The sequence below is a fragment of the Mastomys coucha genome, unplaced genomic scaffold (genome assembly GCF_008632895.1).
Source record: "Mastomys coucha isolate ucsf_1 unplaced genomic scaffold, UCSF_Mcou_1 pScaffold14, whole genome shotgun sequence".
NCBI lineage: Eukaryota > Metazoa > Chordata > Mammalia > Rodentia > Muridae > Mastomys > Mastomys coucha.
The window spans coordinates 65,605,097-65,623,267 of NW_022196896.1; the positions used below are offsets into that span (position 1 = coordinate 65,605,097).

The window sequence follows — 18,171 nt, forward strand, 5'->3', positions numbered from 1 at the left end:
CATCTACATGGCTGTACACAATCATCTGTAATTTGTTCCAGAAAATCTGATGCCCTTTTCTGGCCTCCATGGGACCCATGTACATATACAGCCAGGCAAACACTTAAGCACACAAAATTAATTTTTTTTTTAAATTTATTCAAAAGAAATTTAAGAGAAAACTTATCTAAAGGATGTTGTGGATTTGGTCTAATTATTGCATTATGTTATTTGGGTTCCCAAAATTTCACGAGAACCCAAGAATCCGAGAATCCGTATGTAAGATGCTGAGAGTTCCTGCCCCCAGTTGGTTCTGATTGGTATATAAAGTTGCCAGCAGCCAATGGTTGAGCAGAGAGACAGAGGTGGGACTTTAGGATTTGTAAACAAGAGGACCAAGGGAGAAAGGAGAACTGCCATGCCAGGAAGGGACTAAGATTCAGGCTTGAGAGCTGCAGAAGAAAGAGAGCATATTAATCATGTAAGAGCCAGGGATAAGCAGCTCTCCCCTACCCCTCCCAATTGGGTCTAGGGTAACAAAGATAGGTTTTAGTAAGTAATAACTCAGGAGTATCAGAGGGGAGGCATTAGCAATGTGGAAGTTTGGGAGTGACCCAACCATTGAGCCATTTAAGGCATATTAAAATAGAAGGCCGTGTGTATGTGTGTGTGTGTGTGTGTGTGTGTGTGTGTGTGTGTGTGTGTGTGTGTGTGTGTTTCATTTGGGAATCCAGAACATTGGGGCACGCCGCCACCACCACTGCCACCACCACCATCACCAGGACGATTTAGAGTAACATTCATTGCCAACAGCAGCAAGAGGAATCTTAAGTAAGTTGTGTCTTCATCGGGTTATGTGCCACATGCTGTTGGGACAATGTGAATCAGACAAGTAAGTGTCAGTCAGCCTCTGCCAGGGACTCCCAGCTTCCTGCTATTGGGCTTTTAGTACTGGTGTTGCTCTTGCAGAAGGAGAAACCTCAAATATCTTAGCTATCATATGTGGAGGAAGTTCCTTAAAGAGGTCTCACATGCCCATCAAAGATATTCTTAGAACACAGTGGTTTTGGCACAGAAGACACTTATCCTAGAAAGTGCTCTGCTAACAATGTATGGAAGGGAAACTTTCAAATCAATTTCTGGTGCACAGTCGCTTCTGAGAGCTTGTGTAATTTTTCTGGGGATAGAGGAGACATTGTATTGGTAAAAGATTCAGTTGTAGTTTTTTAAAAGCAGCATTAAAAGATATTCAGTTTTAGCCGGGCGGTGGTGGCACATGCCTTTAATCCCAGAACTTGCGAGGCAGAGGCAGGCAGATTTCTGAGTTCGAGGCCAGCCTGGTCTACAAAGTGAGCTCCAGAACAGCCAGGGCTACACAGAGAAACCCTGTCTCAAAAACTCAAAAAAAAAAAAAAAAAAGATATTCAGTTTCACTTGTAATCTAGGAAACATAAAACACAACTGTGGAAAAATTAAGGCTCAATACTGAATATAGTATTTAAGCAAATTATAACCCATGGTTTCTGGCAAGAGTAAACTTTTAGAAAGCAATTTGATAAACTAAGTGAAATTGTGTGTGTCTTAGACTAGGCACTCGCTTTCAAACATAAGCCTAAGAAAACAGAGCCAGGAGAAATAAACAGAATGTTTGTTATAGAGCCCTTCACTATGGAAAAGGGGAAAACTTAAATTCCCCTTAATATGGGGATAATTCAAGCAAAAAAATATTTACACAATGAATATATGCTACTATTTGTTGTATGTGTGTAACAAATCAGATGAAGCTTTAAAGTTGTTGCTGTCCTTTAAAAAGCTGGTTGCAAGTACATAATTAGTATATATTATTACTTAAATAAAATTATTTGTAGTTCCAGGGATGAATTCAGGCCTTCAAATGTTCTAGGTCTGATACCAAACCAAATCCCCAGCCCTAACAAATACAGACTTGATGACAAGGGCTGGAGAGATGACTCAGCAATTAAGAGACCATACTGCATTGCCAAACAGAAGCCTGATTCCCAGAACCCAAGTCAGGCTGCTAACAACCATGTGTAACTCTGATTCCAGGAGATCCAACACCACGGGCACTGTACTCACATGTACAAGCACCCCCGCCCCTTTCTCACACTTGCACATACATACATACATACATACATACAACTAAAAATAAAAATAGAGCTACATGGTGGGCCTGAAGAGATGGCTCAGCAGTTAAGAGCACTGGCTGCTCTTCTAGAAGTCCTGAGTTCAATTCCCAGCAACCACATAGTGGCTCACAACCATCTGTAATGGGATCTGATGCCCTCTTCTGGTGTGTCTGAAGACAGCTACAGTGTACTCATATACATAAAATAAATAAAATCTTTTTAAAAAATGAAAATAAAATCTTAAAACCTTAAAACACACGCATACACACACACACACACACACACACACACATGGTGTGGGGGAAATAGGTCTAGGAAGATAGCTCAGTCAGTAAAATGTTTGCATTGCTGACATTGGGACCTGAGATTAACCTTTCAGAAACCATGTTTTTTTAAAAAAAAAAAAAAAAAAAAAAAAAAAAAAAAAAAAAAAAAAAAACAAATGGTGGGGTACACCTGTAACCCCAGCACTGGAGAGCAGAGAGGAGGGTCCTGGGGCCTTCTGGCCAGCCAGGCTAGCTGAATTGTCATGCTTCAGGTTCACTGAGAGACCCTATCTCAGAAAACGAGTAAGGTAGACAATGACTGAGGAATATGAGGGTTGCCAACCTTGGCCTCCACACACATAGACACACATGCCACTACACTGGCAGGTGACATATGCACACATATCTGTAAACCTGACTTGAAAATAGAAAACATTAAATATTACTGGTAGGTAAGAAATGTACAGAGAGAATATGAGCTCATGAGAAGCAGTCAGAATAATGTAAAAATTACACATACCCAATATGAGTGTGAGAAGCTATAGGTTTAATATTTGGTTTCTTTTAATTTATCTTACTTTTATTTTGTGTGTGTGTGTGTGTGTGTGTGTGTGTGTGTGCGCGTGTGCGCCACATGGGTGCTGGTATCTGTGGAGGCCACAAGAGGGAGCCAATCTCCTGGAGCTGCAATAATGACAGGTAGTAGGAGCCACCCCATGTGGCTCCTGGAAATGGAACTCAGGTCTTCTGGAAGATCAGCAAGAGCTCTTAACCACTGAGCCACACTGCTCCTGACTCTGATAATATGTTTCCTTAAACAAAGATATATGAAACAAATGTGGCAACATGCTAATGTCCTTACATCTTCAGGATAAGAATAGATCTGTTTTATTATTTTTTAAAAATTTGTTCCTTTTTTTTTTTCTGAACAGTTCTCAACGCAAAAAGAAAAAGCTGATAATTATTCTGGTTGTGGGTACCTGAGAACCAAGGTGGATAGAAGAGTACTTAAGAGGCTCTAACTTACAGTGCATTTATATAATTCAACTGTTTGTCATTATGTTGAGCCAAGCCAAGCTCACTTAGTATGACATGCAAGACACTTGTAAGCACATTTCTGCAAACTTACTTGCTCAACTTCTCTGTTAAGGGCATCCACTTTTTCCTTTAATCTGTTGCCCTCCGCTTCAGCGGTGATAAGTTCCAGTTTGAGGGTATTGTTTTCTGCCTCTAGTTGGCGGGCCTTATTTTCCCAGTTTTCAGCATCTTCATTTGCTTTTCGGAGTTGTTCCATTATTTGCCGGTTCTCAGATTCCTAAAAAGCAAATCTTGTGTATTACTTTAAAACTTTAAAAGTATTTTATAAAGTACATATGGAACATTGCTATCGGGGCCACTGGGAAATCATTGGCTACATAACCTGGAAAAAAATCCTACTAGCCCTTAGCCTAGAAGGATGGTCATCCTGTAAGGAATATAAAGAAGTATGCCCCAGCTGTATCAGTCAGTTCCCCACTCAGCAGATTACTCTTATCTTCAGGACCTGGACAAACACATTCTGTTTCTTCTTAGGGAATCTTTTCCTCCATGGCTGTTTACTGACCCCTGCTGGCCTCAGCTGCCAAATTTCTCACCTTCCCTTGCTCTCAACCATCTTATGAACTGGCCACAGAATTTCTACATGACTCCTTCACATCTTAAGTGTCAATAACTAATAAGATTTACTTATATTATTTTTAACTGGTGTGTGTGTGTGTGTGTGTGTGTGTGTGTGTGTGTGTGTGTATTCACATTGAGAACTGGTGTCCTTGGAGACCAGAGATTTTTGGGTCCTCAGGAGTTGACTTTGATTCTGAACACTGAACTTGAGCTCTCTGTAAGAGTACTCTTTAACACTAAGCCATGAGCCAGGCAGTGGTGGCGCATGCCTTGAATCCCAGCACTTGGGAGGCAGAGGCAGGCAGATTTCTGAGTTCAAGGCCAGCCTGGTCTATGGAGTGAGTTCCAGGACAGCCAGGGCTATACAGAGAAACCCTGTCTCAAAAAAACAAAAGCAAAACAAAAACAAAAATGAAAAAAAAAAAAAACACTAAGCCATGTCTCCTGTCTCTGAGCCATAATTTTCTTGGTCACAGACTATAATCTTTTTCAGGCTTTCTACTATTAAGTTGTCAGAAATTGCTCAAAAGTATTGTGTATAAATTGTGCATATAATCCAGAGCCAGATTATCTTTGGGAATGCTAGGGACTGAACCCAGGACCGTGGACATACAAGGCAAGGACTTTTACCACTGAGCTTTATCTACCACCTGCAGGAACCAGATTTATCTTTAATCTTCAATATGATACCATAAATAAATTAGTTGAAGTAGGACCTGCTTTCTATAGGGAAAAATTAGTTCCATAAATAACATACTATGTTAAATAACCATTGCTGGCTACTTCAAAGTCCTATCTTATCTTAGGGACTGGAGAGATGGTTCATATTGCTCCTGAAAAACCCAAGTTTGGTTCCCAGCAACATGTTGGACAACTCACAACCTTCTGGCTCGAGGGGCATCTAGCCTCTGCAGGCATCCACACTCACACACAGACACACACATTCACATAGACTACACATGCATAGGAAGAAAAGAAGCCTCAGTACTGTGGTCTGCCTAACCTATCTTTAAATGTCAGTTATTATCTCGCTAATGTCAGGAATGCTCTCCTTCCTGGGTCTGCCTAGCCTGTTCTCTAAACTTCCATTACAATTTCACGAATGTCAGGAATGCTCTCCTTCCTGGAAACAGTGAATTTCTCTATCAGAAATCCTGAGCTAATAAAATAACCAAAGAACAACAAATGAACACCTCACCCTTCCTAATTATATGTATGTTCCCCCAGACTCAGAAGTTCCTAAGCTCCTGAAGGTGACAGCTACAGTTTAGGAGTCCAAAGAGTGGCTTATCTCACCAAGCCCTTAAAAATGTTGTTTATGTACACTATGAACAAATGTTCAAAATGTTTGTATGCAGATATTAAATGATATATGTTAAATCAAATACACAGATTATGGAAGTCAAGTTCCCATAGACACTTTGGTCTCATGTAGGTAACACCATACCTATGATATTGATCTATTACACTAGTTTAGACATCTTATCTAAGTGTATCTGTATGTACTTTTTAAAAAGATTTATTTATTTATTTATTTATTTAATGTATATAAGTACACACTGTAGTTGTAGAGATGGTTGAGCCTTCATCTGGTTGTTGGGAATTGACTTTTAGGACCTCTGCTTGCTCTAGTCGGCCCCTCTTGCTCAGTCCCTGATCACTCCAGCCCAAAGATTTATTTATTAATATAAATAAGTGCACTGTAGCTGTCTTCAGACGCACCAGAGGAGGGCATCAGATCTCATTACAGGTGGATGTGAGCCACCATGTGGTTGCTGGGATTTGAACTCAGGACCTTTGGAAGAGCAGTCGGTACTCTTACCCACCTAGCCATCTCACCAGCCTTCTATGTACTTAATACACAGCACTAAGTGCATCTCTATGTTCAGACAAACTGTATTATTACAGAGCTGATATATACATCCATATTCAGAAATCTCTAAAGTGTCACACACACACACACACACACACACACACCTTAGATCAAATAGTGGCTAAAGAGATATGCAAATGACCATAACCTACTGGTTCTTAGAAACAGATGGTCTAAAAATATTGTGATCCACTCCGCCCTGTCAAACAATCAGGAAAAGCCACTTTTGTCAGTGTATAACAGAAAACTCAGTACTTTATGCTCCTTGTTCTTCGATTGGAGAGAATCTACTTACCTAGGGTGTTTACTCTGAATTTAGCAAATGGAAAGAAAACATGTTCTAGAGTCATCTTCTAGGACACTGGTGATTCGAAATGTAAATGGTTAATCTGCAGAGTCAGAACTGTAATATCTGATTAAATAAAGACTTGGTTAACAAATCTGGTGAGTGTAACAGATCATTCAATTAGGTCTTCTGAAAGCTTGTATCATGAGCAAGGGAAAACCATATCTGTACCTCAGACTTTAATATGTTCTTCAGCTTGTTAACCTCCAGATTCGTATCCTGGACCTTCTGCTTTATGTCACTGAGCTCGTTATGAGTATCATTCAGCTTTTTGGACAGTGCCTATAAAAAAATAGCTAGATTTGACTATAAATAAATAAACATTCATATATGTGAAAACATCTAAGTTGTAAATATTTGAATCAGATGATTATATAAATATAACAACTATATCAAAATCTATGTGAAAGTGGTTTTAAAAAATCCCAAAATATAACAGGCAAAGGTCTCAGACAGACAAGTCATCATGAGGGAGCATAAGTTTATAACACTAAATTAAACTTTACTAGTAACCAAAAATATGCTAATTAAGACAACAGAATAGTATTTTGGCTACCAAGTTAGTGAAGAATTAAAGTTTCAATTGTGGTAAGGAGTGGGAATTTCCATGTAATGTTTACTGTAAACAAGATTTTTCATAGAGAACATATGAACCATTCTCATAGAAATGTACTGAGCAAAAAGAAGAAAGACATTCTCTATGTTTGAAATATAAAACATTCTATTCACAATGTTTAAAATTGCAATTGCTATGAAATCAGTAAAATGCACTTGTAATACAACAGTAACTGGATGATAAAGACACAAAGAGATATTTCTTTTTCCTTTCCTTCAAAAACAAGTTCTATAATAAACTTATATTTCTGTTAAAAGGTGTGTGTGGTATTAGGCATAAAACTTTCTAAGGTTTCCATTTTCCAAAATTTCTACAATGTTCTTTCTTAGCCTGTGGTTTACATAGAGACCTGTCTTATATGACCTAAGGGAATAAGAAAACTACCCTGAAATACGTGTAAACTCTTAGGATGGTATTTTTCTTCTGGTGACAATCAAGAGTATGCCATTTAAGGAGGCAGAGAAATGTATACCGTGGTAAGCTGGTAAGTGGCATCCTGAACACTATAGTAAATGCTTCATTTACCATCCATTTTACAGATTATGCCATTCTTGGAATTTAAATACATGATAATATAGTCTAGCAATGAGAGTCTGCCCCATATGAGTCTTAGATAACTCGCTCTATTGCCTCCTCACACAGAAATGGTATCAAATTTTTATTCTACCCACATTTTAAGAGTGTACATAAAAGCAGTGTGTTGGCTTAAATGAGAGTGGCCTCATAGGCTCACGTGTTTGGAGATTTGGGAAGGATTAGGATGTGTGGCTTTGTTGGAATGTTGTGGCCTTGGAGGAGGTGTGTCAGTGGGATGAGCTTTTATGTTTCCAATGCACATGCCAAGTCCGGTCTCTTTTTTTTTCTCTGCCTGCTACCTGTGGATGAGGATGTAAGCTCTTAGCTACTGCTCCAGGAACGTGCCTGACTTCCTGCCTGCCTGCCTGTCTGCCTGCCACTACACTCTGCAATGATGAACATGGGCTAATCCTCTGAAACTATCAGCAAGCCCCCAATTAAATAATTGTTTTTATATGTTGCCTTGATCATATTTCATCACAACAATAGAACAGTAAGTAATAGAATTAAAATTTTGAATTGAATGAAATACAGAAATACATATTAAATGTCAATAGTAGCAGTTAACTCAAGTATTCCTGAATGACCTCAAATCAAATTGATTTATAGCCAAGGATAACCCTGAGCTCCTGGCCCTCTGGCTTCTACCTCCTGAGTGCTGGGACTAGGGACACCCAGTACCACACTTGGCTTTGTATGGTTCTGGGTATCAAACTAAGGATTCATGCTTAACAAGCACATAGTAACTGAGATATGTCACCAGCTTCTTTCATTTTCTATTTTTCAAGAAATAGAATGTTTTAATGTTCAAATTTATATAGTTTGTTAGAATTAAAAACTGTCAGACTGAAATATATTAGGTTACAGACTAAAAATTAGAATTTCCCTAAAAAATATTATAGTGCTAAAAAAATAGGTCCAAAAAATGTACCATAGTCCACACATACTAAAACACAATAATACATAATCCACTATAAATATGTCCCTGCTTTAAAACTTTACATAGCTCTTAATCCTTGTTTGTTTATTCAAATACCCTTTGATATGGAAGCTTTTCTAAGATTTAAAACAAATCCATTCTATTCCATTCCCTTCTCCTTAGTATCTCATATTTATGCCAGAGATGTTCATCTAGAAATTATATGACAATCTGTTATGAAAGTAAAAAACAAGAGTGTGATGAGTTGCAGTGTCTGAGATTTTCTACAAAATGAAAATGAGGGCTGTGCCTCAGAACAAATTATTTTTTTCTTTGAGAAAAAAGATTCTGGGAACAGGAAACATACCTGGTTTTCTTGTTTGACTTTAGCAAACTGCTCTTGAAGATTGTCATTCTCATGAGCCAAGATATCTCTCTCCCTGGCAATCTGACCCAGCTCATCATTTGTCTCGTCCAACTGCCGGCGCATTCTGGAAATATCTTGTTCGCACATAATCAGGGCTTCAGTAGACTGTCTATTCCAAAAATCAAACAGTACATAAGAAGAGATAGTTTACTGAATAGAATAACACATTCTCACAGGACAGAAGATGGACAGTTAGAATGAAAACTAACTGAAGAGGTTTAAGACATTTGCACTTAAAGAAGCTAACACTACAAATACGCTTCCATTCTGGCAGCTGCACACTTCAGTATGGAAGGTATAAACAGACACAAGCCAGTGAGTGGGCCACCACATCTCAAACTTCCAACATGTATAGGAAGTTCACCATAGCCACTAAGGCTGACTCTCCCCTGCTGAGTCCTCTTACTCTGTGCCTTTAAAAGTTGGTTTTTAGAGCCTAGTTCTTCTCCTTTTAGCTCTGCTTTTCAGAGTAATCCCTGTCATGCCCACAACTCCAACAAGAGTTTTAATTCTTAACTCAACAGGGATTTAAAATATAGGAGACATGCTGTCCTGTGTCTGAGAGTGGCTCCAGAGAGAACTAAGTGATGGAGAGGACCCATTCTTAAAGTGGGCAACACCTTCCAGCTGACTTTCTGAGGGGAAAGCAGTGTCATGTGAAGGGAAGTCAGTGCAGCACACTGCCTGTCTCCCTCCTGAGTGTGCATTCATGCCTGCTGCCTCATTCTTCTGCTATCACACTTGTTTCTTTGGCCCTCCTCCCAATACAATCTGAGCATCAATGGCTCAACAGGGAGCTCCAGACCTCCAGTGTCAACTGGGAACAGCAGAGTCATCCAGTTTCTTGGGTTGGGTAGCTATCAAGTTCTATGCCCTTCTGGAACACAGACCACCACTGCTAGAATACCTAGCTTCTAGCATAGGAGCCAATTCCTCTTTACTAGACATATATACATCCTATTGGTTATGCTCCTCTAAGGAACCCTGCCTAATAAAGATTTGGGGGTTAGGAGTGGGGTAAAGAAATAGAATTTAGCATGGATATCTTTAATGAGTTTGGTGATACCCGGAGCTGGCTATTTCTATGTTGGACTACTTATATCAGGGAAAGATAAGTTCTTTGTCCTATTGTAAAAGATGCTTATTCTGGTTATGGACTTACTTTTCCTGCATATAATGCCTAAAAAATTCCTTATCCTCTGTCATGGTATTCCATACAGCAATTCTTCTGACCAGAGAACTCATTTCACAGTCAAAGAAATCTAATAGTGGTCTTAGGCTCATGGAATCCACTGGTCTTACCTTGTTCCCAACCATTCTGAAGCAGCTGATTTGATAGAATAGTGGAATGACCTTTTAAAGATTGAGTTAAAGCACCTAATATGTGTCAATAGCCCAGAGGCTAGGGCAGGGTTTTCCAGAAGGCTGTATATGTTGTGAATCAATGTTCAACATAGAGTACTATTTCCCTCTAGCCAGGACTCGTGGTCCAAGAACTGAGAAATGGAAATGAAAATGGTACCACTCCCCATCATCCCTAGTGATTCTCTAGGATGAAAATGGTACCATTCCTCATCATCCCTAGTGATCCACTAGAATAAAAATGAAAATGGTACCACTCCTCATCATCCCTAGTGATCCACTAGGATGAAAATGGTAGCCAGGCAGTGGTGGTGCACACCTTTAATCCCAGTACTTGGGAGGCAGAGGTAGGCAGATTTCTGAGTTTGAGGCCAGCCTGGTCTACAGAGTGAGTTCCAGGACAGCTATGGCTATACAGAGAAACCCTGCCTCAAAAAAACCAACAACAAAAAAAAATGGTACCACTCCCCATCATCCCGAGTGGTCCACTAGAATGTTTACTTCCTATTCCCGCAACATTATTTTTTGGTGCCCTATAAGCTTTGGTTCTAGAGAGGGGAGAGTGTTTCAATCAGGAGGTATGAGAACCATTCCACTGATCTCTAAGCTAAGGTTTTCTCCTAGCCACTTTGGGTTCTTGAGTCAGCATGCTAAGAAAGGAATTGAAGTACTAGGATTCATTCAGACTACCAGGGAAGGTTGACTAGTACCCCACAATGAAGAAAAATAACAGCATGTCTGAAATGCAGATCTTTTAGGGCATCTGTTAATATTATAATGCCCTTTGATTAAGGTCAAAGGGAAAGAAGCTACAAATCAACCTAGGCAGGATAAAACCCTAGATCTTTCAGGAATGAAGGTGTGGGTCATGCTCCTATATAAAGAACCCAGATTTACTGAGGCAGTTTTTGAAGGCAGAGAAAATGGAGAATGTACATTATCAGTTACAGCCATATAACTAGTTATAAAAAACAGAATTTTAATTATCACATGTTTCCTGTTTGTGAGTATATGCATTCATGTGTATATGTGCACACATATTTATTAAGCAGATCTTTGTGGTTTTCTTTCCTGTATTATAGCTTTACCATGTAATGCATTAATTTAGTTGCTTTCAGACTTACGTACCATTATATCTATATCATCCAACTTAATTCATGAATTATCAAAAAAGTAACTATTCCTCAAGGGACTTTGCCATTTTTATGAAGGAAGAATTAGTGCAATTAGTCTAATTTTCAGTTGGACATGGGATAGGTATGTCTCATCACCTAGACTTATGACCTTGTTATAGTCTTCATTTAAAAAATTAAGAAAGACATTAGATGTGATTGTGTGTCAACTTAGTAAGAGGTAGAGTTGTGATGGCTGGTCTTGTCAACTTGATGACACTTGAAGACCCTAGGAAACACAGCTCTAGGAATGTCTGTGATGGTGATTTTGAAGAAGCTTAACATACAGCACCCTTTAAATGGCTCTTCCAGGAAAAAACAGTGTTGTCAGTCCTGGCCCTTCTTACTGAATGTATGCAGCTATAGCTGCTCCTGCTGTCAACAGACTCCAACTTCTTCAGGCCTCCAATGTAGACTGAACAGCAGCAGCTCTCCAAGAAGCTCTAGGCCCCCAAAACACTGGTTTCAGGCTGCTGAGGTATCTAGATTTATAGATTGAGCAGCTACAGAGCTCTCTGAGCCTTCAGTATGTAGACAACTATTGATAGGATACTCAGCCTCTATTAGATTCTGTTCCTCCAGTGCCTTACATAGTCCCAGCTCCATGGAACCCACCTGCTCATTGTCTCCATGGTTAGCTCCCTGATAACACTGCTGGTTCATGTTTCCTGGACATATCTACAACAAGTTCTCAGAGGCTCTTTAAATTCAGAGGCAAAATCATCTTTCTCTGAACACACGTGCAAAGGGGGACCTGAAATCCTGACATTTCTCTAAAGTCTCTAATCATAAACAACTCATTCCTTCTATTGTTCTTATCTCTTCTAAAGCCCAATTTAGTATCAATTCTTCCTGGATAGTTCAATAAAAAAAATTATCTTAAAACTTTAAAATCTCTAACAGTCTTTACTCCCCAAAGGATGAAAATCAAACTCGTCTGGCTTCTCCTTTCATTACTTCTTTTTATCCAAAGATTTATTTACTTTCCCGTGCGTAAGTGTTCCGCCTGTATGTGTGTATATGTACCTCATGCATGCCTGCTGCAGGACAGAAGAGTGTCAGGTTATCTGGGCCACCATCCTCTGCAAGAGCAGAACATGCTCCTTCAGCTGAGCCATCTCTCCAGTCCCCTTCACTTCCTTATACTTGAGGGAACTGTGGATCTTGGCTACTATGTCTGCTTCGGAAGCCCTTCCCCCTGTCAACTGGAGGGAACTGTGGATCTTGGCTACCATGTCTGCTTTGGAAGCCCTTCCCCTGTTAACTGGCACACAGTGCCCCCTCCTTTACTCCAGAGACAACCTAAACCTTTGTTGACCATCAGACTTACTACCCAGTACAAATAACACAGCCTCCTGACTTTCAGTCTCCTTGTAGTATACATAAATCATATTATGGCTTCAGTAAGCACTCCAGTAGTTTTGAATGATTTACCTTGATGCCTGCTCCATTTCAGCAATGATATTCTTCATGCCTGAAATGGTCTTTTCCTTAAAATTAATAAAAAATATTAAGTTAAAATTATTTTTAATTTGTTTGTAAATATTTATACCACATTCTTTTCTACACTTTAAAGCCTATAATCAATGTATATACTTGTACTGGGTAAAGTTAATATATTCATTAAAGGAAAGAATACACTTAAGTGTATTGATTTAAGATCATATAACTAATATTGTGTTAAAAGACTTGTGTAATCATCCAGCTATATAAGACCCCCATAACTACCATGGTTTAGCAATGAAATATTCCACACTAAATGGTATTAATTTACTTCTGTTTCTTTTTTTTTTTTTTTCAGAGCTAAGGACCGAACCCAGGGCCTTATGCTTGCTAGGCAAGTGCTCTATCACTGAGCTAAATCCCCAACCCCTATATGTTTCTTATATTATAAAACTTGGGAAAGTGAATGACATGTAATTGAATGTTTCTTCTTAATTATTTATTTAATTTTTGAGAATATAATAAAATATAATGTAATATAATATAATAATGCCATTTCCCCTTACCTTTCCTCCCTACAAACTCCCCCATGGCTCTTTCAAATTCATGGACTCTTTTTTGATTCATTGTTGTCATGTACATGTATGTATATGTATATGCACATATATTCCTAAACACATAAATACTAACTGCTCAGTCTGTATGGTATGTGTATGTAAGTTTTCAGGGCTCACATTGGGTATTAGATAACCAATTGGTGTGATCTTCCCTAGCCTCAATCCTACACATAGAACCATAGGCAATTATCTCTTAGAAAAAAGCAACTGAGTACATTATTTATATTAGCAATATAAACTTCAAATAGCTGTCCTAATATATTTCAGAGCTGTTGTGAAAAAAAATAGAAAGAGTAGAATCAGTCGAGGCTGAAATGGATTTGAATGTACTGCCTTCAATACTATTATCATGTCTTCAAAACTCTCAATGAGCATCACTATCTTCATGTACCCCATCTAGGGTGTTTTTAGCTTGTTCTCTTTGATAGAATGATGAAGACTCTGTATGTGAAAGTGTGACCAAACATATTTGACCAGGGTATAATTAAAACACCCATTAACAAAACAATTCATACCCCTGAAGAACAAACTCATGGAAGAAAAACACACTCAAAACCACACACACATACACACACACACACACACACACACACACACACACACACACACACGCACACACGCACACACACATGCACACACTACTCAAAATGGAATATTTGGGGATCTGGGAAGGCAGCTCACTCTTTAAAGCACTTGCTGTACAAGTGTGTGTAAGCATGCAGCCCTCAATGGCATCCCCAGCAGCCATATAAGGTGCACACTTGTGATCCTAGCACTGAGGTGTGGAGACAGGGAGATCCCTGAGGCTTGACAGCATCCAGTCCAGCCAAGTGAGTTGCTTTGGGTTCAGTGAGAAACTCAAAACCTAAAGCATATACATATCGTATGCATGCATACACATACTTGCATGTGCATACACATGCACACAAATTTTTAAAACATGAAAAAGGCAGTTTATACAGGTTTTTAAGTTATGATATCATACATTTAAAAATGAATTTTGAAAACCACTGAACATCTAGTGTCTTGAAAGACATTACATGATTAAGTACAGAATATACTTTATAACCCTAAACATGGCTAATTTTTTATTCAAAAGGATAAAAAAAAGTGAGATTCTATAGGAACATATAAAATATCAGGGAAAAATTATTGAGTAGAACCCAATAATATATCCTCTCAGACAATTTCTCTTTAGTAGAACCCTAATACCACCATTCTCCAAACCTACCAACATAAGAAGATTTAATATTCCTAAAAATAAAAAGGAAAATTTAATATCACTTGCACGACCTGAGTATGTTCTTCCAGTGAGGGACATACATCCATGTGAAATGTTAGAGCACAATTTTAAAGAAAAAAAACTAAAATTTTCTAATTCTAATTTTTAAAACTTAAAAATCTACGTGCTTTCTACTCTATTTTCTACCATTAATTGATACCAAGAAGCAAATTTTTTTTTTTGAGACAGGATTTCTCTGTATAGCCCTGGCTGTCCTGGAACTCACTCTGTAGACCAGGCTGGCCTCAAACTCAGAAATCCACCTGCCCCTACCTCCCAAGTGCTGGGATTAAAGGCGTGCGCCACCACTGCCCAGCTTAAAATATTTCTTAAAACTAGGATTACCAAGAGCTTGAGATTTGTCTCAGTAGTTAAGAGCACTTGCTGCTGTTCCAGAGGACCAGGGTTTGACTCCCAGCAACTGTGTCAGGTGGCTCTCAGTTAACTGTCTGTAACTCCAGTTCTAGGGGATCCAACTTATTGCCTTGGCCTCCTCAGGCATCCAGACATCCTTGCACATACACACAAATGTACACATAAATAAAAATAAAACCTTTAAAATTAAAGCTAAGATTACCAGGGGTAAAAGCATCTTATTCACTCAAATGCAAAGTTCCAGATTAGTTTATTTCTGTATCTCTACATTAGACCATGAAATGTCTTGCTTCCTACTTATGGGCATTTGTTAGTTCCATTCTAAAGTGCCACTACAGAGAACAGTATCTCTTTTGTTTGTTTGGGTTTTTGAGACAGAGTCTATATATCTCTAGATAGCCTGGAACAGGCCATGTTGTACATGCTGCCTTGAGCTCACAGAGATCATCCTGCCTATGCCTCTGCCTCTCCATGTTTACAGGCATATGCCACCATGCATGGCAATCACTTCTAGCTCTCTAATGCTGTCTTAACAAATTATTTTTTCCTTCAGAGGATGTATGGTTCATAAAACCTTTAAAAATTTAAAAGATCATTTCAGCAAGAAAACATACACACACAAAACGCACACAACATACACACATGCACACACATACATTCACACACACACATGCAGGCACCATTTTCTTCCATGACTTCAATTATACTCATGATTTCACATTTATTTTCAGTTTTCACACTAAACCTAAAATTCAAGTAGCCTATAAGTATTATATGTGCATGTCCCAAAGACAATTCCAACTTAGGCAGTGAGTGACCACTCTTTCCATGCCTGTTCTGTTTCTTGTATTCCTTCCTCATACACAGGACTATTGAGGAGGCAGAAGGCACATCTCATTCCTACTTCTTTAACAGATTTGTTTCTCTCATGACTCCACAGCTTCTGAGGATGGGTATCACCATCTTTTTTTTTTTTAAAGATTTATTTATTTATTACATGTAAGTACACAGTAGCTGTCTTCAGACACACCAGAAGAGGGCATCAGATCTCATAACAGATGGTTATGAGCTACCATGTGGTTGCTGGGATTTGAACTCAGGACCTTCAGAAGAGCAGTCACTGCTCTTAACTGCTGAGCCATCTCTCCAGCCCTGAGGTCTCACCATCTCACTCTTTACCAGTCCCTGTCTCTAGCTTCAGGTCTTCACAGTCCATCTTTCATGTGGATTTATAATTGAAAGAATGTTCATTCTAAAACATAGATCCAGCTGTAACCTCTCCTCACATCATCACAGCTATAAAGTCCACAGTCAACATCACATGTATCTTTGTGATTGGTTGTTACTCCATTCATACATAGCTCTTTGCAGCCTATGTTCTAGCCATAAACTCTCTGGAACTGTCCTGAAATTCTCCCACAAGTGTCAGTGAACTCTAGTGTAAGATGCTGTTTGTCTATCGCAGTTCCACGGTTCTCTTCCCTTAAGTCCTTCTCTGGGCTTATTTCTAGTCATCTTTCATAAAAATTTAGACATGTCCCTCCCTAGAAGGCTTCCTAGACCTTTCTCCTCCTGGCCCAAGCCCTAGGCTACATCAGTCATGCTTCAGATAAACTCCAGTAACACATAGCACCTTACAGGGCAACCCTGTCCTATAATAGTAGGATCTTCTCTCTACTACTCTATGGGTCCATTTATCCTCAGTTTTTATTATATCTCCCAGGGCATGGCAATAAATATTTGTTGAAAGACTGGATGACAGATGGATAAATTAATGAATTAGTTCCTTTAGAATAGATAAAGCCCCTACTTCAATGATATAGTCTTTGCTAAAAAAACATTTCATAAGAACAGAATAGACTTGCCTTCAGGATCAGTTTATGAACTAAAAGGGGGCTCTTGTGTTTTTCTATTTTTCTCATGAAATCTTCTGTTATTGTTTAACAAGAAAAATCATGGGTGGCATTATTATGCAGCTTTATGAACAAGAAGCACACAGCCTATTTTCAAAGACTGACAATGGCAGTAAAACATGTGCCCAAAAAATACCTTAAATAAGCTGGGCTTGATGGTGCACACTTTTTTTTTAAAGAAAGATTTATTTATTTATTTATTGTTACATGTAAGTACACTATAGCTGTCTTCAGACGCACCAGAAGATAGCATCAGATCTCATTACTGATGGTTGTGAGCCACCATGTGGTTGCTGGGATCTGAACTCAGGACCTTCGGTAAAGTAGTCAGTGCTCTTACCCGCTGAGCCATCTCACCAGCCCTGGTTGGTGTACACTTTTAATACCAGCCCTTGGGAGGCAGAGGTAAACAGATTTCTGGAAGTTTGAGGTCAGGCTGGTCTATATACTGTTTCAGGTCATCCAGGGCTACACAGGGAGACTTGTCTCAAAAAACAAAGTGAGCATATGACATTCTAAGGCAATGGATTTAAAATATTTGAAAGAAAAAATAATTCTTACCACTTTATTTTGATACTAGATTTAATCATTATTGGTGAACATGAATCACTAATTCATAGCAAAGAAAGTTTAAAACATTAGCTAGTGGATTTGCATACATGCTTTCTAACACTTGCTTAAAACATTTCAACATCGGATTTTAAAGTTTTGGCTTTCTAGGAAAATCTGAGAAAATCCTATTCTTTTATTCTGAGTCAGGTAACCCACAGTTACACATTTAGACACTTTGGTTAAGCAGGTCTTGTCTACCAGCCTCAGAACATACTTTCATTGCCAAGCTCTCGCCAAGGGATGCAATGTTCTCAGACTTTTTATCCAGACACGCTTGCAGGCATTCCTTTTCTTTAGCCAGGTCATTGAGGGTTGCACCAAGAATGCTGATTTCTTCTCGCTGTGCAATATTTTGCCTCGTGAAATTATCTAAATAATTTAGATAAAGGTGTTGTTTTAATCAAGATAGAATCTTTTTTCTAGTTCATCAGACTGAAATATTTTCCAACTAGTTGTCCTATATTACCCAACCACTTAAGAATGCTATACCCCGCAGAGGCAGGTGGATTTCTGAGTTTCAGGCCAGCCTGGTCTACAGAGTGAGTTCCAGGACAGCTAGGGCTATACAGAGAAACCCTGTCTTGAAA

The 18,171-nt window shown here is 38.8% G+C and overlaps 1 protein-coding gene across 1 annotated transcript in view; it reads right to left on the reverse strand.

The window, feature by feature from the left end:
- The window catches only part of Tsga10 (testis specific 10), a 108,861-nt gene that overhangs the window by 26,345 nt on the left and 64,345 nt on the right, over positions 1 to 18,171 (reverse strand). Inside the window, exons 10-14 of the mRNA XM_031368970.1 lie at positions 17,799 to 17,953; positions 12,777 to 12,832; positions 8,749 to 8,917; positions 6,442 to 6,552; positions 3,522 to 3,707 (exon numbers count right to left, since the gene is read on the reverse strand). Of these exons, the coding sequence (XP_031224830.1) occupies positions 3,522 to 3,707; positions 6,442 to 6,552; positions 8,749 to 8,917; positions 12,777 to 12,832; positions 17,799 to 17,953 (677 nt within the window). The remainder of the gene's footprint in view (positions 1 to 3,521; positions 3,708 to 6,441; positions 6,553 to 8,748; positions 8,918 to 12,776; positions 12,833 to 17,798; positions 17,954 to 18,171) is intronic.